The sequence below is a fragment of the Atractosteus spatula genome, chromosome 3 (assembly GCF_055471065.1).
Source record: "Atractosteus spatula isolate fAtrSpa1 chromosome 3, fAtrSpa1.hap1, whole genome shotgun sequence".
In the NCBI taxonomy this organism is placed as follows: Eukaryota; Metazoa; Chordata; class Actinopteri; order Semionotiformes; family Lepisosteidae; genus Atractosteus; species Atractosteus spatula.
This window is the reverse complement of record NC_142708.1, coordinates 75,608,534-75,630,028: the sequence shown is the minus strand read 5'-3', so window position 1 is coordinate 75,630,028 and position 21,495 is coordinate 75,608,534. Positions and strand designations below refer to the sequence as shown.

The window sequence follows — 21,495 nt, the reverse complement described above, 5'->3', positions numbered from 1 at the left end:
AGCACTCACTCTGACCCTCCTAAAAAACACTTTGGCTTCTCGTGAACGGTTGTGTACAGCTTCATGTGAAAGGCAGAAATCTTGAGCACTCCGGTTCGAGTCCTGAGATCTGTGACCCCCTAGAGTGCTGAAAACTTGCTTTGTGGTGGCAAGGTGTTCAGCGCCAGCCTCACAGAGTCCAGCTATAGGTGCTTTTCAGTCCATAGGGATTCTCCAGGCTTTTCCCGTGATCAAATGGATTTTTGCTGGGTGCTGTGTTGCCTCCCAGGTCTCGAAGGGGGACCTGCAAGTCAGCTTTGCCACCTGCCCTCTTACAGGATTCGTTCCTAGCTTCCCAGGAGGAAGGACTTTGGGGATACCCACGTCACCCTATCCAGACTGTGGGGACTCAGGGGCCTCAGTGCCCGAAGCTCAGATTCAAGTGTGGGTAGCCGAGAGTCTGCCCCTGTGTTTCCTCTGAAATACACGCTCATCTTATACCGTATTCCTCTTTGTCCTACAATGGCGCTCACCGGGAGGAGGCATGCTCTAAGACCAGGACAGACTGATCTCACTGCGGCTCTTTCCAGTGGTTTTCACTGCTGTGCTAATCGGGCCAGGAGCCTTCGGGGCACTCTCAGGTGCAGCCCGACGTGAGAAAGGTGTCCCTGCACTACAACAGCACGCTGAGTGGTCAATTCACTCGGCGGTCCCATCAGAGCTCCCCAGAAAGCTGATGTGCGTTCCGGGCCAAAGAGAAAGCTTATGTTCCCTGAACCTTAGCTGCAAATGAAATCATTTCCAGCAGGATTGGCCCTGGTTGATCATCCACATGGCTGCTCTCTCCTCGCCTCTCTCTCTGGCTGAATGAAGCCTCTTGTGTAAGCTAGGATATTTATTCTGCTGCAATCAGCTGGCCTAGATTTTTTTTTTTGCATCCATGCTTTCTGTTTCTGTCGCAGATCGTCTGGTTTGAGAGCAGTGATTACAGCACAGCAGTGCGCTAGGCTGTTACAGAATGGCTCCGTGTCACACAGCAGCAGCCAGTTTACAGGACCATGTTCGGCACAGCCGGCCGAGAATGAAAGATTTTGGCTCACGCGGGGCAGGCTGGAAGAACTGTAAGCCACACTGCAAGGCTTGTGCCCGAACCCGGCTCTAAAACTCTCCGGCAGCCTTGGGGAAGAAACAGTCCAATACGGACGGCTTTCCTCGAAATACCCCTGTGCCCTCACGGGGTGTCCCCTGAGCTGGGGAGTCACTGATGCCGAGACAGGGAAGCAGGTCGGGTTACGAAGCCCCCCCTCTCAGCTCAGCTGAGCACACCGAGCCCATGTGCATTCCCAGCAGCTTATTGATCCAAGGACCTGGTCAGGCCTTTGCACCACCCACAGGGCCGGAGTCCTGAGCTGACTGAGGAAGGGCCCCTCCATCCCATTCCTCCTGCTGTGCCACTGCTGCATCCCTCCCTGAGCTCGTGACAGCGAAGACTGGGCAGCCGACAGTGTAGTAAACACAACAGGAGCCCCAGCACTCGCACACCCACCTCTCTCCACGCCATTTCCCTTCCACAAAGTCACGTGTCTGCAGCCTCGTGTCAGGGCCATAATGACAGGAGTGGGCTTTTTCCACCCTTTCAGGCTAACTGCTTCACCAATTGCTGATCTCCAACCTTCTCCGTCCCGTTTAAGACAACCGTGCAAAAAGCTCTCTTCTCACCACAGAGATTTTCAGCACATTACATTTTGCCTGTATTATTGCAGAAGTAGGTGTGCTTGGGTTATTATTGCTCACATAAGCGGTTTAAACAATTATAACAGCGCAATAAGCCCGTGCGGCGGAGAAGATCTTCACAGTTTATTTACGCTGCTCCCAGCATGTGGGAGTGGCTGGAATAAAACACACGTATTTTTTATTGTTGTTGACGAGACTGTTGCTGCGCTCGGCAGCCTGGCTCCAGCAGCCGTGCCGGCTGTCGCGCGGGGCGCAAGACGCCCAGTAAAAACCCGAGTCCGGCACCTCTGCAGCTCCGCTGACATGTCACCCAGCGGTGCGCCCCTGCCTCGCCGCGCCAGGCCTGCTGCGAGCTGCCCGCCCGCGCCGCTCACGACCGAACCACGTCCGAGACAGGCGCTACACTGGCGCCGAGAGGTAGCAGCCCTGCCCTGGCATCTTGCTAGCCGGGATTCACGACGATGCGTGTGAATGCGTACAGGTGCAGAAGAGACGATCATGCATAATGCGCACCGCAAACTCTAATGTGCACAGAACAACATCAATACGGCGCTACAAGCTTTTCCGCGCTTCACAGCGGCTCTGTGCTTTCATCTGACGTGCACACGTGCTGCTGATAAATACCGGGTTTAAAAGGGCAGTTTCACCATCTTCTTTTAAGCCGCACAGGTACGCAGGCTACAGTGCGTGGTGCATGTATACAGATCTGTGGATGTATAAGGAGATACTCCCCGCAGAGCTCACAGCGAGAGCGCAGTTAGCTAGTGTTATTAAAGCCTGTCATGTTATTCACAAAGCGCCGTCACAGCCCCCCCACAGCTGAAACAGGGGACCGCGCTAGCACAATTCACTGGCAACCCTCTCTTATGCCCATTCTGACAATTAGCGTGATATTCATTTCGGGGAGGGGGGGGGGGGAGTCGTTTAACTTACGTGGTCGGAATTCCTTTCGTTCCCAGATGGTAGTGCTGAGCGAGAAGACATTTTTTTTTTCCCTGAGTTTCCCCTGCTTGACGCGGCTCTGTATACGAACGCTACGTATTTACAAAACTAAAACTGTATTTAAAATAACAGTCGACATTCCAGTGTCCGTGAGCGCTGCGCCGCCCCTCCTGCGGCCTGGAGCCCGTGGCGGAGGTGATCCCCTCAGAGCCGCCGCATTTCCGCGACTCCGCAACACAGCAGCCGGCCGAAGCGCTACCAGTCCCGGTACCGACGCGCAGAGCCAGAGAGGGGGAAACCAGACAGACGAGCTAGATTCGGTCCATGTTGGGCCGCCGGAGTCCGGGGTTCAGGAAGAGAGCGTCAAGCGTCTGGTTCATTCGGCTTCATAGACGAAGAGAATTCATTTCGGCTCCCTTTCATTGTAATACAGGGGGGGGTGAAAAAAACAACACTTTCTTCTCCGGTTCAATTAAAGCTCTAGCATACTTGAAATAGGAAAGGCAATGTGTGAAATAACCGAAAACGAGAGCTCAAATAAAAAAAGAACAAATGTTATACCATCTCGGTAGGAAGAAAGGAAAATTAAAGCAGTTTTTTTTTTTACTGCCCGAGCCGGTCCAAAAACGTTGATAAGTGGGAAAAAACCCTTTTCGGCAATAAAACCATCTTCGGTCCATCAATGATCTCGCCAGCGATGTATTTTGTTGTTTTTTTCCCCGATAAAAAAAAAATAATACCCAGTCACCAATAAATACCTTGTGTCATAAAAAAATAAAATAAAAACGTGAACTATACAGTACCCTGCGAGCCGGGCTCCGGTCTGGAGGGGTAAACAAGCGCTGCCGCTTCAAAAACACACCCCATGTCGGGTATGTACGCGAAATACGCCCCCCAAAAAGACAGAAATCTAGCTGGACCGGCTAAATTGCTTAAAAATAATCATCTACATCCCCGAAACTGTGTGACAGTCGGGAGAAGGAAGGACGTCAGGACCACAGAAAAAGGGCAGGACAGCGAATTCGGCAGCCCTACCCTTCCCCCACCTTCTTAAAGAGACAAGCCGTCCAGTGAGCGAGCAGACCGGCGCACGTACGGCGCACGTTGGCTGCGCGCTGAGAGCGGCTCGCCGGCTTCTTCACGGCGGGCTGGTGGAGGAGGGGGGACAGTGATGCAATGTTACAGGGCCCTGCTCGTTTAAACCCGCTTTCGGGACTGAAGTGAATCAGGGAGGAAAATGCGGAGAGACATTTCGGTTTTGTACTTCTGACAGAGTTACCGTTGCGTAAAAGCAGGTAGCGTGTGACCACGACCCCTCTTTAGAATTCTTTCATTTCTTACTAGAAAGGTAATTATTTAGCTACTGGTTTTAAAACGCCCTCCTTGGTTGACCACGTCCGATGTACAGTTTTGGGAAAAGTTCAAGTTAAAAAAAAAACGTGATCCTTTACAGCTGCAAGGTATTGGCTAGGAAGGAATCGATTTCTACAGCCAGATGTTGAGGAAAACAGATTTAGAAGAGCCATCAGTTACCTCCGTGTCCAGTGTGTTTGTATAGTTAATCTGTGCAGCAGCACATTTCCTCTTACCTGTGTAAATTAGACAACACCTATAATGACATCCAGTCAAGAGTAAGAGGTGTTTATAACAGTAATATTAACAACTCAAAGCAATTACCCCCTCATTCAAATTAATTAAAAAAAACACTTTACGCAGGTAACTTGCACTGTAAGGTATTACTGTTTAAAAGTCATCTTCTCCAGCGCTGTATATATGCTTGTACATAGTGGCTTTCAATCAAACATGCATCTGACTGCATAAGCATTACTGCTATCATCAAACACGGGTCATGTGAAAAAAACTGGGCAAGATTCCCAATAATAAAATTCTGAAGTGATGAAAATAAGCAGCTCTCCTATTCTCCTAACCGCAGCTGGGTCAATCTGAATATCGTGCTCCTGCCAGACTATTAAGCAAAGCAGCCGTGGGCCCCAGTGTGGTTCTCTATCACACTAAATAAGAGTCACTGATTCCTCTGTGCTGGACTGAGCAGGCAGCTCTTTTCCAACAGACTAATCAGTGGTTTTGCAGTCCACCAAAGACAGGTGTGTGCAAAAACTCACGACGGGACAAAGCTGACTGTGCCGTACAATGGATTTCAGTCACCACTCGAAGAGGAGCTTCACAATAATACAGTACACTTACAGGACAGCGTTTTTGATCTGTTTGAAAGGTTCCATTCACAACTCAAACTTTAAGTGTTTAAAAAGTCTCTTTATTTCATCCATCCATTAACAGAAAGCGGAAAACCCTGGTGATCATCAGCCAAGAAGTTGCAATGCAGCTCTTTATTATTGTTACTGTAGTTATCTGCCTCTAGACGTCCAGTTGAAATCCTGACGTGGGAAGCCAAAATGAAATAAAGTCACCACTCAGACTAGAATGAAACTGGGCTCAGGGGAGTGTCCAGGTAAGAATCTGAATCATAGATTTAATAATAATAATAATTGCTTACACTTATATCGCGCTTTTCTGGACACTCCACTCAAAGCGCTTTACAGGTCATGGTGATCCCCTCCATCACCACCAATGTGCAGCCCCACCTGGATGATGCTCCAGTCCTCTCCCCACACACCAGCTCTCAGTGGGAGGAGAGCAGAGCGATGAAGCCAGTTCAGAGATGGAGATTATTAGGAGGCCATGACTGGTAAAGGCCAGGGGGAAATTTGGCCAGGACACTGGGATAATACCCCTACTCTTTTCGAGAAACACCCTGGGACTTTTAATGACCTCAGGATCTCGGTTTTATGTCTCATCCGAAGAACAGCACCATTTTATATTTCAGTGTCCCCTTCACTATACTGGGGGTATTTAGACCCATACAGGCTGCAGGGTGATCGCCCCCTACTGGCCCCTACTAGTTTTTCCCCAAAGGTCTCCCATCGAGGAACTGGCCAGGCTCACACCTGCTTGGCTTCAGTGGGCTGCCAGCTGTGAGTGGCAGGGTGATATGGCTGCTGGCTAGATTTGGGATTAAGAGACAGGAGCCACTTCTTGACAACAACAGTAACTGTATGTGTGCAAAACTACCTGCCAGAGATGTCTGGAGATGCTGCTCGTTTGGTTTCTTCAGAAAGAGAAGAGAAAATGATCTTCAGGGATCAGTAAGCTGCCTCCGATTCAGACTCTTATGTTCCCAAGTACACAGAAACCCAAGCAGCCCAACCACTGAATATGTAAGTAAGCAAACAGCCTCTGTGTAAAATGTTCTGTTCTGTCAATGTATCATTTTATGATGTATAGCTTTTATGATGCCAACTGGAATGTAACTAACAAGATCACATTGTATGTTTTACAGATCAAAATAGTCCCTGTTGCTCAGATGTAAATAACAGGTCGCAAAGGATCAAGTAATAGCTTTATTTCATGCTTAAAAAAGAAGAAAGAAAACACAACGTTTCGGCCATGGAGCCCTTTTCAGGTGTGACAGGTCTCTGTGTTCACCTCGCTAAATCTCAGCTGCACATCCCCAGCCAGGTCTTTGAACACACTCAGGCCACCAGCACTCACTGACCGCAGACAGAAAAAAGGACTGAGGCAGCCCTCGCTTTTTATGAGCTCAGAACTGGGCAGTGTGAACAAGTTGGTTCAATTCACGAACATATTATTTTTCCTTCTTTAGAACTGGCATCTTGGATTTTGAGTTATGATCAGAACTGCCACTGTCTTTATTTTATCTGTGGTTTTCCATTACCCCCTCTTTGTAATAATAATAATAATAATAATAATAATAATAATAGCTGCATTCACATTTGCTTTTTGTCAGCCGAAACTATATTTTAAGTGGAAGTATTCAGCATTATCTTTATCTTCAAGATTAAAAGACATTTTAAAAGGCTGAGAGCAGGATTTGCTTTGATGGGCGATCCAGTAATGTAAATGTAGGCATGTTGACAATGGCAGGCTCACAATATATTAGTACCAACTAATCAATTAGTAATTACTGATCAGTAATCAACTTAATCAACTGTTAAGATCTATGCAAAGTTACCAAACACAATTAAACTTCACGTGTTGAAAGGGGAACACATACAGGTGAGCACAAACCCAGAACTAGAGAAGGTTTAAGATTACAAATGCTCTGTGGCCTGATGTGGTTTTATTTTGCAAGGCACAACTGATAGCGAAACAATTAAGACAATTTAAATGCAAAAGTGAGAATAATCTATCCCCAGTCAGAGACAAAGGAAGAGTTTAGAGATGCAAGCAGCCTTTATCATTCACTGGAGCTGCTAAAGAAAGACCCACCAAACCAGGTCCATGACTTTGGGCCTCCTAACCCCACTTGAACAAGACCTGGTACAACCTGTCCTGTTAAAATTGGATAATACCAACTAGACCCAGCCAGCTCTGCATTTCAACTCAATGATTCAAAACAAATGACCTCTGATGCCTATATCAGAATACTTTTCAACTGTGTAAATACATGCAAATACAGACAAAATGTATAAAAGATCTAGGAAATATGCTCAATGATTGAGTTCCTTCAAATTATGTATAAAAGTCTATGAATATTGTATATATTAGTGGTTGTTTTTTAAATCAATCACAATGTCAAACTGTCATTTAAAACACACAAGAAGCTGTGAAAACATTTCAAAACCAGAGGAATATCTTGGATTTCCGTTCTTCCAGCTTAGGACTGTTAAGGGAATTCCACACCAAACACCTCATTAAACATTTTATACAGTTCCTGGATTCCTCATACATTAATGTTTGAGAAATCCCACCTGCACTCAATAGGATCCATGTCAGGACTTCCTGATGGAAAACCAGTACTTTCATTTCTCCAGGGCTTTGATGCATAATTGACCTTATGTGTTGGACCACCGTCCTGTTGGACAGCCCAGATATTTTGCACAGTACTGCACCCTGCGTTACTGCATTATATATTTTTGCAGAGCTGAGATTCAAAACATGAGCATAACGGCCCCCTCTTGCTCTGACCCTTTTGCCCTCGTCACGAATGGCCCTTAGAGCCCGCTCTCTGTCCTTACCCGAACTGTTCTGTTCCCACACTCAGAGACACACAAACACCAGGAAAACCACTTAATCCTACATGAACTCGTCGATATGCCATATGAAGCAGCAGTGAGGCGGACACATGGGAGAAGTGGGGCATGGGCTGGGGGTACTGTCACTGACGGGGGTTGAGATGCACGTCAGGTCACAGTGATCAATCCAGAATCGGCACTAATGGAGGCCTGCAGCTCTGGCTTTGCTTTACTGCAGACCAGTGTGAAGGACCGGGCCATGAATCTTCCAATGTGGTCATCACGTGTTTGAACCTCTTGCCATGCATAAACCTTAAGCAAAAGTGGATGGTGTTCATACTCAATAATGTAGGCATTAGTCTGCAAGACTTAGTGGCCATTGCTTTCATAGCCCACAAATTCAAACGTTTCTCTTCCTCACAAAAACAGCTCAGTTCATAAGAGCTGCAGCAGCTGGGCTATGAGCAAAATGAAATACTGTTCACTTTTTAAAGTATGCAGACCACAAAATCTGATTCTGTGCTGCATCTTGCTGTGGTTTACTGTGTTTGTTTCCCTATACAGGAATCAAAATGTATTTTTTTCAGGAGCTTCTGATATAAAGGCATTCAGCAGCATAACAAAATTAGAATTAAATAAGCACTAGTTAAACCACTGTGTATCACAGTATTCCCATGCTGTTGTAAAGCATAGGAAAGGCCCATTGAAACCACAGGAAATGAGGGTAAAACTATGGTAAAGACAAAGTACGATAACTGACCAATTATAATGGTAAATTTTTAAAAGTAAATAATCCTAAAGGGCTGGTCGGAGGTCTTTGGAAATGAAAAATCTGTTCTGACTGAGGATTGACCACTTACTCTCCCAGTCTGCAGAACAGGAATGCACTCTCCACACTCCGTCCTGTCCTTTCACACACCTGTTGCAAGCTGACCCTGTTTTTGCAGACAGAGGCCCACAGCTGCTGCCACCCTGGTTAATGTTCACGGTCATGCCTCGGCCTCTCCGATCAGCTCCGTGACTCCACGCGTTTCCAAAACCACTCACGTCTCCCATGTCAGGTCTGACAACACCAAGGCCACACTGCATTCCAGATGACCTCCAAGAAGCTATGTGACAGACCAAGCGTATCAGAATATGAGAAGGGGCCCTAACGAAGGTCCCCTCGGCTCATATTCTGTTTCTCTATATTTCCATATGAAGTACTGGGAATAAACCTGCCAAGTGTAAGATCTCATTGTGCCCCCTGGAAAATGTTCATTTAGACTAACCAATCAACCCTGACCTGCTTGTTTTGGGGACATGGGAGGAAACCCACTTACACACAAGCAGAACATACAAACTCCACACAGACAGGTGCACAGGACCCCGAGGCTGTTGTGTTAACCACTGCACCATAGCGTCCTACCCACTGCAATCTACTTTCAGTCCTGTGACTGGGTCATGATTTGAAGATGATTTGACTTTGACCTGCTTTTACAAGCCATGCCCTGCAGTCCATATGCACCATTCACTCCAGAGCTTTAGGCCATGTAACAGCCCCCTGAGATCTCCCACACCTTCACCTGAGATCTCCCAATCAGTGCAGGTGCTTTTAGGGTCAGCACAACCTTTCCCAGAGCCAGCACTGACCAGCAACGTTCGGCACTGAGCTTTTAACCCTTCAGAGAGGGGTTCCTTACCTGCAGGTCTGATAAAAGAAATATCAACCTTCTGAAGTGACACTGAAGGAAGCCCTTTGTGTCTTTCTGAGACACGGACAGAGCAGCAGAAAGGCAGAAGCTCATGAACTCCTGAATCAATCTCTCAGGGCTCATCTTGAGGAAGCAGCTGCAATGCTCTGAACACAACTAAGACTGAAAAGCAGCCTTACTAGAATGAGATGGTTTGACTTCAGAGGTCATCCCCACTGCAGAGAAAAATATCAAGCACAAATGAGGATGGACACAAACAATCTGGAAGAGTGATCGTGTGCATCACTCAAAATAGTGATTCAAGTCTAATCAACTTTTTTTCTCATCAGCTTTTAAAATAAAATATAATTGCATGATGATTATTACCCTACAGAGTAGAGGAGTTAACAAATTCTACCCACACTGTGATCGAACACTGCCATCTAGCAGTTATAAGCGTAACAGCACTGTTCCATTTCCCTCTGTCTCACACCTTTATTTCATTAACCATTCATCATTACAGACTTAAAGACTCACAATGTTAACAGGGCAATATTGAATTTCTTGGTCTGAGTCACCAGGACTCACATGCAGTTTGAACCTGCAGGGTCTCAATTTCACTGCTCTGAATATAAAGCACATATTCTCTTTATCAAATAAACCATGTCCTAATGTTCAGCTGATTCACTGTATTTGAAATCCATAGCCCTATCTAAAACTTCTGATTAAAATATTAAAATTTATTTTCTCTGTGAAATATTCGAAGCTAATTTCCCAAACAAAATGTTCAGACAATTCACGTTAAATCAGTAGCTACACACTGCCCCCTTCTGTTCACAATAGTAACTGTGCTCCTAAATTTCAATTTAACTCATTTCAATTCAATAGTTTTATTGGCTTGATAAGATAAGAACACTTTATTGGCCCTATACAATTTCTTGCATTAGGAATTCATCTTTTCACATACCCCAGCTTTCTCTCCATGAGACACACAGACAGGGAGAGAAGCCTGGGGTCAGAGCACAGGGTCAGCCATTGTACAGCACCCCTGGAGCAGTTGGGGTGAAGGGCCTTGCTCAGGGGCCCAACAGAGTAGGATTCCTCTGCCAGCTGTGGGATACAAACCGGCAACCTTCCAGCCACAGGCGCAGATCCTGAGCCAGAGAGCCACTGCTCCGCCCCAGTGATCAATGAATCACAGTGTTGGCAAAGATGTAACTATTAACAAGATATTTAAATACATTTACAGTACAAACATATCAGTAAACATTAAAAGACACTACATGAGCCATACTATTATTTGAGAGTAGCGATGTTAACCCTGGTGTCTTCGCCTAATTTCCCCCTGGCCTTTACCAATCATGGCCTCCTAATAACCCCCATCTGTGAACTGGCTTCATTGCTCTGCTCTCCTCCCCACTGGGAGCTGGTGTTTGGGGAGAGTACTGGTGCATCATCCAGATGGGGCTGCAGACTGGTGGGGGTGGAGGGGAGTCCCCATAATTGTAAAGTGTCTGGAAAAGCACTATACAAGTGTAAGGAATTTATTATTATTATTATTATTTGAGGGGGTCAGCGAGAGATCATCTAGAGTTAAACTCAACTGAGTTCCCTCCCCCAGTAGGATTGGAAGCTGTTCAGATTCTGGCAGGTGTGGGAACTGTGGGATTAGATTTGTTATCTTGGGGAATAATATATGTCTGATCCCAGAGAATTTCTCAGAGTTCGGCAAAAAGTTCACCAGTGGGAGCACAGCCCATCCACTCTGGACAGCCAGGTCTCCCTGTGTCCAGTTTCTATGGCCAGGCTGTGGTCACTGAGCCTGTCCACTCTGGACAGCCAGGTCTCCCTGTGTCCAGTTTCTATGGCCAGGCTGTGGTCACTGAGCCTGTCCACTCTGGACAGCCAGGTCTCCCTGTGTCCAGTTTCTATGGCCAGGCTGTGGTCACTGAGGCTGTCCACTCTGGACATCCAGGTCTCCCTGTGTCCAGTTTCTATGGCCAGGCTGTGGTCACTGAGCCTGTCCACTCTGGACAGCCAGGTCTCTCTGTGTCCAGTTTCTATGGCCAGGCTGTGGTCACTGAGCCTGTCCTCTCAGGACAGCCAGGTCTCCCTGTGTCCAGTTTCTATGGCCAGGCTGTGGTCACTGAGCCTGTCCTCTCTGGACAGCCAGGTCTGCATATGTTCAATTTCTATGGACAAGCTGTGGTCACTGAGCCTGTCCTCTCTGGACAGCCAGGTCTCCCTGTGTCCAGTTTCTATGGACAAGCTGTGATCAATGAGCCTGTTTCTCTGTGCTGTGTTTCACTGTGGTCAGGTACTCAGCCATTGTGTAGTGTTGTTATAGGTCCTTAAACTCTGTACTGTATATTTTCCTGGGTTTGGGAATTGTTCAATGAAAGAGGTATAAGCCAGCATATATATTCTGCAATAATCTTGAGAACATATGAATGTGCTAAGACTTTATGAAGAGGGTTACATTTGACCTTTAAGAGAGTACTGTAGCCAGAGATGAGCAATTTTTTTATATGGAGGAAGGTGAACACCTGAAGAAGGCTCCACAGCCGAAACGTTGTATTTTCTTTCTTCTCTTTTCAGCATGGAATACACCTATTACTTGATTTTTTGATATGGCATATTATATATTTCTTACAGAGATAGAAATTGAAAAACGGCTTTGAGAACGCACACCTCACCCACTAGGGGGCGCTCAAGAGCAAGCTCCACCGGGGATATTACACGGCACTTAACATGAAGAGATGTTTAGGAGATACATATAAACACAATAGCCTTTTGAGGTTTAAACATGTTTCCTATGGCTTTTGCATTTAAGTCAGTAAAACAAAGAGTCAAAAAACACTGCAGACATCTGATTTGCATTATAATTGTCTCAAAAGTGTACACACCTAAAAACTGATTCTTTCCTGTGCAAAGACATTCTTGTTTTGTCTTGGGGTGTGAAAATGGACTTCTCTGTCTGGAAGTTTTAATTACAGAACTGTGTTGCTTAAGGAATAAACAAACAACGTTCGTCTCACCTGGTGGTCTCACCTAAACGGATCTAATTTACCCTCTCGTTGTGGCCTTTGCTCTCTCACGCTGTCCTTTCTGCTCTCACTCCATTTCCTCCTTTCTCTCACTGTGAAGAGGATGCGACGAAGTATACATTTTATTAGATAACAATACTAACGCCTAGAGGCCGCCAGCGTCCCGGGTGCGCCCGGCGTGCGAAGGGCTTGTGAAACCGGAAACGCACGGCTCGCGGCGCGGTTGCCATGGCAGGTCTGCGTGCTGCGGCTCTCTCGCGCGGCTCGCACGACAGTGACCGCAAGCGGGAGCTCACCAGGCAGCGATATTGTTATCAGTACATGAAATACAAAACACTGCTTAGCAAAACGTGTGAACACAAATTAAATATGTCTCACACCTAATTGTGTTTCCCCTTACCCGTATAAAATTGTCTTCTTTCTAAGACTTGCATTTAGGGAGCACATTTCAAGCATTTTCAGGGTCGGAAAATCAGGTTTCCTGCACTTCACGACAGGCGTAGGAATCCTGATGGTTATAAATTGGAATGTATCGCCCTGTTTTTTTTAAGATAATGTTAGCAGTATTTTACATTTTTTACAGCAGGCCTCTGCGCCCTCACTGCAAAACGCCCACTGAAAAATGCAGCATGAATACACTACTCTGATAAACACAATTTTATTCTCGTTTCAGTAGTTAATCGATGGCTCCCTCTCGCAGTTCGAACTCTGCTGGTTAATGAAAGAAACGTTTAAAAAATGTAACGTCAAACCACTATTTTCAATACATTAACTAACGTGTCGTTTCTATAGGTATGTAGGCTGCGTTTCATTGGAGCACTAGTGTAAGAATGTATCATAAAGAGACTGGGATACAGTTCTAGGAGTTGGATAAGAGGTTTCTCACTGAAGTGTGTCGCTGACCGCCCTACCTCAACACACTGACCAGCGTGTAACGCAGCAGAAAAACAGCGCAGGGGCCAGCGGGGAGTGACCTGCGTACGAGCCTCTCTCGTGCCTCTGTGTTTCTCGGAACAACAGAGCTATGGCCTGTCTGAGCTCTACTGCGTTGTAAGCGAATTCACCTGCAGCAGAGTTCATATGTGTGTAACCCCCCTCAGCGTCTTTAATAAATGTCCTGCCAACCTGTGCCAGAGCCTCTGGCCCGTTTCTTTCCATCGCCAAACCACGGGAGCGTTACATATGGCAACACATCATTTGACCTATCAGCTTAATTCAGGTTTGGAGTATAATTCCCAAATATTATTCTTCTGTGATGATGTCATGTTACACAATAACAATTTTCTGTAGGTATCTACTGAACCTTATACAGTTGTTTGTACATCTTGTAGTATTTTCGGGTCGAGCGAGGATGGACACAGTGATTCAGACACAATTCAATTTAATTCAATTCAAGGTGCTTTATCAGCATGACCGATGGGTACAATCAGTGTTGCCAAAGCAAATAAAAATAATGAAATTCACATGAAACAAAACAAAAAATAAAAGTAATATAAAATCTACAGACATATTACAGACATTTACAACAAAGACATATTATAAAATATTTACATATACTGTAGACAGAACGAGCATTATTGGGAGACAGACTCACTGTTCCTCAGGCTGTGACAGGAGATCACACACTGGGCTGACTGAAAAACTGCGCTTTTATTTTTCGCACAGCCAGCACAGCACCACTGCGCCCACGCACCAGCAGAGAGAGAGAGAGAACGAGCGAGCCGAGAGAGACGAGAGAGAGAGAGCAACACACTGGGGTCTATTTGGGTAGCTACACAGGGATAGGGTGGCAATTGGGTGCAAAACCAGGGAACTATTTACACTAATCCGGGCGATCTCCCCAGACTGTATGCCCTTTTCGCAGTGGGTCAGCTGCACTGGTCAGCGGCCTTCCTAGTCCCCGCCCTGACCACTACCACTCCCGTCCTGCCCCTCGCCGCGTACCCCAGCCGGGCACTCTTCAGCCGCAGCGCCGGGCGAATGCGCTACATGATATTAAGAGCACTTGAAATTGGATTGGCTCTTCATGGCCCTTTTTTAATAAACGTATGCTGCACATCACTGAGAGAGAAAGAGTCCTAGGTTTTGAAATACTGTGCTGTACTTACTTTTCCTTCTAATTGGCCAGTCTTTTAAATATATCATGACAAATACCACATGGCAGCCACATCAAATGGGAAGTCAACCTGTCCTGAACAAGCCTAAACATTGGCCATAAGGTTCCATCCATTCATTTTCTAAGAGCATCATCCAGTTCAGCGTCACAGGAGAGCCGGAGCCTATCCTGGGAAGGAAGGCAGTGTCCACTCTGGACAGGATGCCAGTTCATCACAGGGCAGACACACAGACACACCAGGGCCAATGTTCCCAGAAGCCAATTAGCCTGCCAGTTTGTCCTGGGACTGTGGGAGGCAACCCATGCAAACACGGGCAGAACATGCAAACTCCACATAGACAGCACTCCAGGAGCAGAGTTTAACCCAGGGCCCCAGTGCTGCGAGGCAGCGATACCTAACCACTGTGCAACCCATAAGGTTCCTCGGCCCTTTAATCAAACAAAATATTCTGTGCAGAAAACTACGTCCCATAGCACAGCAGGCTAAAGTAATAACCTGCAACAGCCACAATGCACTCTACAGAATTATACAGCAATATTGTACAGCAACAGCTGACCCCTACAGGTATTTGAGTTTGTTGTACATTAATCTTAATAACTAACTCTTGGTCCATCTCTGCAACATCAATGGTTAACAGAGTGAAGGAGTAGCCTTAACGGGCCAGGAAAGCACCATCAACCCCAAGATGTTTTAAGAAACAACTGCTCACAGGCAAGACAAGTCTATAGACAAGATAATATGAAAACATAACTATGTTTTTGCTTTCCAAACCATATGTGTGTGAAACACGGTAATTTGAATGTGCCACAGGAAGCAGTATTTGTAAGAAAATGATACACGTTCATGTAATGAATTTGCTTCCTTTAATTATTTCAAAGTGAATGAATTCAAAAGAACATGGAAACTCAGAAGGTTACTGGTTTAGGGTAGATACTACTACGGTAATAGTCTAACCAACTAAATATTTACCAGTGTGTACTGCGGCTCAATAAAAATATCCCATTAGCTTGTTCATTATAGAAGTTTAGTTTTTTTCTTTTTGTTTCTCTCGTTACAATAATCTGCATATGAACCTGAGAATCTTTCAGTAAGTGGAACAGATGCTTTCTTGGAGTGATAGTTTTCTGACATATATGTTGTTTTATAAACCACTGTTTTTTTGCTGACAATATACTTGTATCTGGGACCTTTCCCCACATCCTCAGTCTTCTAAGAAAGCATCCGTCACTGCAGCTAGCCCATGACGTTTCAAGGGCACTCTTCAGCTGAAGAGTGTCAGTGCAGTCACTCAAAGAACAGAAAGAAGAGACCACAGAAACAGCCTGCTTCCTCTGCAAAGGTGGGTCCACTAATAATCATACTACCAAGCAAGTAAGAATGTTATGAGATAACAAATTATTATCAAATTTAATAGTAATAGGAGTGATATGTCAAACCACTATTTGACTATGCTTTTATCACATTTATTGAAAACAAGGTTGACGTGTTGAAAAATACACGAAAATGTTTAGTCTTTTTTAGAAAGGTATTATTATAAAAATAAATATTGAATTAAGACACAAATGCTTTAAATTAACCAAAAACGGTGTAGCACAGAATTGTAATTATATGTGTGGTGGTCATACCACAAAGAGCAGAGGTTTATAACTATACCCAAGAGGAAATATTTATTGACTTATATCCGCCCATGTACATTCAGAGACATGCATTTCAATTAATACATTTGATTAATAATGACTGTCTCCTGGAGATGCAAAATACATTTAGCATTTTAAATGAAATACATTAACTCTTTTATTTCATGTAAATTAATGTGGAACTTAAACTTGTATGAAACTGAGTTGGACCTACCACTCTTATTTAAGAAGGCAATGCACACAAAAATACCAAGGATGATTTTAAAAAAGCTTTTTTTGTCTGTGAAGCAAATGGCTCCCCATCTAATGAAACTCACTGTTAACACATGAAAGTTTGCAAATCTTGCCTGAGAGAGAGAGACTGAAATGCTAAAATGCTCTTTTTTCACAACCCAGTGTTCGCATTTCTTTCTTCCTTTATCCCCTTCATCTTTTCTCCTTTGTTCATTCCCAGACACCAGTAAGCATGCTTTGTATCCTGTGTCTGCTCCTGGTTCCAGTTTGTGCCTGTGTGGAATGCCCCAGTAAGTGCACTTGCTCTTCGAATGACACCCTGTCATGTCAGGAAGGAAAGCTCTTGGAAATACCTCGTCTGCCAAATGGTGTAAAACACCTCTATGCCCAGAGCAACCTCATACGAGCACTCCCAGTCGAGGGGATGGATGACCTCTATTCCTTGGATCTTACTCACAACCATATCAACTTTTCAGGCCTTTCCTCCCTTCCAAACATGAGGAATCTTTGCAAACTGATCCTCAGAGGCAACAAACTCAGTCTCCTGCCCCCTGGTCTTCTCAGAAACCTCTCGGATCTAAAAGAACTGGACCTCACAGACAACAACATCACCTCCTTGCCTCCAGGTTCTCTTCAGGGATTGCACGCCTTGGATACCCTCTTCCTAAGCCTGAATAATATCAAGATCCCGCAATCTGGAACATTGCAAGACACCCCAAAACTCTCTGTTCTGCATCTGAGCAACAACAGTATTGAGGAACTAGAAGCAGGATTCTTCAATAGCACAGGAAACTTAACAAATCTCATCCTGTCCAACAACAAACTTCACATCTTAGAGAGCGACTCATTCGCTGGTGCTACAAGCCTCAGGGTGCTGGATCTTAGTGGTAATAGATTTGTTTCAGTCCCTGTGGTTGCTCTTCAACATCTGTCCAGGCTCCAGAAGCTTTTCCTACAAAAGAACCAGATCCAGACCCTTCCTGAGGATGCTTTTGCTGGACTGGGGTTTTTGCAGGTACTGGATCTAAGCAAAAACCCTCTGATCTCCCTCTCAGCACATGCTTTGAGCAATCTGACCCAGCTGAGGTATGTGGATTTAAGCTTCAACAAGCTAAAACGTCTCCCTTCTGCACTGTTCCAAGATCTGAGCAGTCTGGAGAAATTGGACCTATACAACAATGGCCTGGAGTCTCTGCCTGCAGATATATTCCAGAGCCTACATGCTTTAAAGGAGCTTCACTTAGACAGCAACAACATCTCCCACCTGCCTTCTGATATCTTTCGAGGAATGACCAAGCTTGTGGAGCTGCAGCTGGACAACAATGTCCTGTCTGAACTTGCACCGCCCCTGTTCCTCCACCTCACTGAGCTTAAGTCTCTCTACCTCGACAACAACGCCTTGTCCGGGATCCCTGCCACCCTTTTCAGTGGCCTCCAGAACCTCAGAGAGCTACAACTGGACCACAACAACCTGAAGTCCTTCCCGTCCTCCAGCTTCAGTGATCTGATAAACCTGCGCGGCCTCTGTCTCAATAATAATCACCTCTCCACCCTGTCCCCCGGTTTGTTTAACAGCTTGAACAGCTTGAAGAGCTTGGACCTCAGCAACAACCACATGACAAGGATTCCACAGGGGCTCTTCAAAGGCCTCAGAAGCCTGAAGCACCTCCATCTAGAAAACAATCATCTGGCCATCCTGGCACCAGGAGACTTTGAAGACTTGGTCAACCTCAAGGAGCTACAGCTGAGCTTCAACCGCCTCTCAGAGCTGACACCGGCGGCTTTCCACAGCCAGGGGAAACTCAGAAAGCTCCTTCTCCACAACAACCAGCTGGACTCCCTGCCCGACCACATCTTCTCCAGCTTGGCCAGCCTGAAGGACCTCGACTTGGAGAGGAATTTGCTTGGGCGTCTGCATCCTGAGGTCTTCCAGAGGCTCGGCCACCTTCAGGTCCTATTCCTGAAATCCAACCGCCTCGAGAGCCTGGTCGACGGCACTCTGTCACCTCTGTTCTCCCTGAAAAGGATCTACCTGGACGGAAACCCTTGGGATTGCTCCTGCCCCTCTATCATGTACGCCAGTCACTGGATCCTCAATCATTCCAGGCTCCTTCAGGATCAACCCACCTGCTCCGATTCCCAGACGCCGTTGTCTGAAATCGCCACAGCCCCTCTCATGTCCTCCCCCCATTGCTCGGGCGTGGCGTCCTCTCACGTCAAGTCCTCTGTGATGGTGGCAGGACTGTTTGCTGTGTTTTGTGGTTTCCTTTTGTTAATATGAAAGCTGATCATGTTTTTAAACAGTTTGTTTCTTACTTGATTCTTACTTGACTTAAAAACGATAGCTTGGTGTCGATCAGCATTTTTCACATCAGTACCTCTTCTCATTCATGGAATTCCTTTTTGTTTCGCCGGCTGGGGACACACTTTTTCTGCCAATGAAGAATTCTGAGTTCACAGAGCAGCGATTTAGCAGAACATAATCAGGACACTGCGATCAGCAGAGCTGTAAATTAGCCTGTGAACGTCTGTCACTGGGATCACACCCTGGTCAGGTTAGAATGCATTTATTCAATTTAGATATTTTAAACCACAGGACGACACCTGTACCCAGATGGGGAAAATGAGGAGTTGCAGACAGGAACAGACAGTTCAGTTTATTCTGATCCCACACCTGTCCAGCCCTTCTTCTTTTGAAGATTTACAGGGATGAACAGGAGGCTAAGCACCAACTCATCCCTCACTGTCATCACCACAGCTCTGCTGGTGCTGAGGGTGATGCATGGGTCTCTGCGTGCCAGGAGAGGAGAGATTCCTGACCTAGTAATATCATGTCCTGTGTGCAGATGCTTGGGAAATCCCAGTGAGAATCCTTGCTTAGCTAGTGAAGCACGATAACGACATCAGAAGCAGACTGATAGGCATCATCAGATTCATTCAGGAATGATCTAGGTGTGAGTTCAATAACAATAAATGAAACTGGAAAACAAATGTTTCATAGTAACCACAGAGCAGGATCAGATGTGTACATCAACCCATTTTCTCACCGCTTTACCCAGTACTGGGTCACAGGGCAGCTGGAGTTCATCCTGATCCTGGCAAGCAACAGGCGCGAGACAGGATACACCCTGGATGGGACACCAGTCCATCACAGGAAGAGACACAGATATACACACTCACATCAGGGCCAGGTTTCCCAGAAGAAAATTAACCCACCTGTTTGTCTTTGGACTGTGGGAAGAAACTGGAGCACCTAGACGAAACCCATGCAAACATGGGGAGAACATGCAAACTCCACACAGACAGCAGCCCAGGCCCAGAACTGAACCCAGGGCCCAGTTTTTATAAAATATTTTTTTAACTTATCAAACATATTTGAACACCTGTAATTTACATCTGAAAATATAAACATCTGTAAAAAGGTGTGTTCAAACCCCCTAACGCACACATCAGATCTTTTAAACAGTTCTCCTTAATCAGACTCAACACCTGTCTGTGGACTGAAGTGAAATGGCCATACTCTGTTTCGATGACTGTGGTTGTTATATGGTTCAAAAACACAGACAGTACCATTGAACTTCCTGTCCCAGTCACCTCGCAAGAATTTTCCTTTTTAAAGTAGGTCAAATTTTATCTTTATAATTAACATGCTAGTTAAATGGTTGTGTCGTCCAAAGACTGGGGATTATTTTTTAAACTTGCTTTACGCATAAAAAAAGGCACAGCATTTAAAACAATGTTAAATGTTTGTTACTATATTGTATCTATTATTTTTATGGTAATTGTTTTTTTCTACTTTTTTCTGCTTTTTTTCTTCTTTTGATTTAGACAGTCAGTTTAATATATACAATAAAGAATATGTATGTTTGCAATAAAACAGCCAAGTTTACCTCTAAAAACTGTATTTTCTGTGTTTTTTTAAGTTATCCCATTTCCTGAAAAAATACTTGAAATTTAATTTTAACTAAAACTGAAGTACATTTTGAAGTTTTCCTGCTGAAAATCCTCCAACATTAACTATCTTTCAAAGGCTGAGAAAGCCTTTCTTACAGTAAAATGTGATCTGGACAAATGTAGGTCACCTACTAGAATCAAAGCCGTCTAACTTACAAAGCCATTAAAACTGACTTGAGGCATTTACGTCATCAATACTGTGAGACATCTTAAAGAATAGAAGTATTCTGTAACAAAATCTCTCAACTCTATTTTGCCATTTTCTTCAGATGGTCTCAAACTCAGTTTTTGGTGGGTCTAGTATCTTTTGATCTTTGTTTCAGCCTCACTTAAAACAGTTATTTTAATTCATTTCTTTACTTAAGAGCCATAACCTCCGCCTTCTTAAAGGCACAGCTCCCAGGAAAAACACATCAATGTCTGGCCAGATGTATTACAATTCTGCATTTACTGACATAACAAGACCAACAAGGTCACTGAGATCTATGGGTAGAACAATAACCAGGAGACCCCAATTCTTGTGTTTGAAATACAGATGAACTACAGCTCAGCCCAGTTAATGTCAGGAGATAGCCGCTAGGTGTCCCTGTTTCACCTATAATCAGACATTGTACTGTATCTTTGTGATTCGTCTGCTGAATACAAACAGAAAGAGAATAATAATAATTGCTCACACTTATATAGCACTTTTCTGGACACTCAAAGCACTTTACAGGTAATGGGAATCCCCTCCACCACCACCAATGTGCAGCATCCACCACACCTAGTGCACCAGAACACTCCCCACACACCAGCTCTCAGTGGGGAGGAGAGCAGAGTGATGAAGCCAGTTCAGAGATGGGGATTATTAGGAAGACATGACTGGTAAGGGCCAATGGGGAATTTGGCCAGGACACCGGGGTTACACCCCTACTCTTTTCCAGAAACACCCTGGGATTTTTAATGACCACAGAGAGTCAGGAGCTCGGTTTTACATCTCATCCAAAGGACAGCACCTGTTTACAGTATAGTGTCCCCGTCACTATACTGGGGCATTAGGACCCACATGGACCACGGGGTGAGCGCCCCCTGCTGGCCCCACTAACACCTCTTCCAGCAGCAGCCTTAGTTCTTCCCAGGAGGTC

General features: G+C 45.3%; 2 protein-coding genes across 4 annotated transcripts in view; one reads left to right on the top strand and one right to left on the bottom strand.

Moving 5' to 3' along the window:
- Positions 1-3,652, bottom strand: part of LOC148838768 (MAP/microtubule affinity-regulating kinase 4-like) — a 46,093-nt gene extending 42,441 nt beyond the window's left edge. For 2 of the 3 annotated variants that reach the window (XM_088911770.1, XM_088911771.1), the window contains exon 1: positions 2,647-2,825. In XM_088911770.1, coding sequence (XP_088767896.1) covers positions 2,647-2,697 — 51 coding nt within the window. In that variant the 5' untranslated portion in view covers positions 2,698-2,825. Of the gene's footprint in view, positions 1-2,646 lie in introns of all 3 variants that reach the window. The other variant, XM_088911769.1, reaches the window with a different exon arrangement.
- Positions 3,653-15,840: 12,188 nt separating this feature from the next.
- LOC148838767 (uncharacterized) lies at positions 15,841-20,316 on the top strand. Its single transcript, XM_088911392.1, has 2 exons — positions 15,841-15,885; positions 16,638-20,316. Exon 2 carries the CDS (start codon positions 16,650-16,652, stop codon positions 18,696-18,698), a length of 2,049 nt encoding a protein of 682 aa, XP_088767518.1. The 5' UTR covers positions 15,841-15,885; positions 16,638-16,649; the 3' UTR covers positions 18,699-20,316.
- Positions 20,317-21,495: the final 1,179 nt, after the last annotated feature.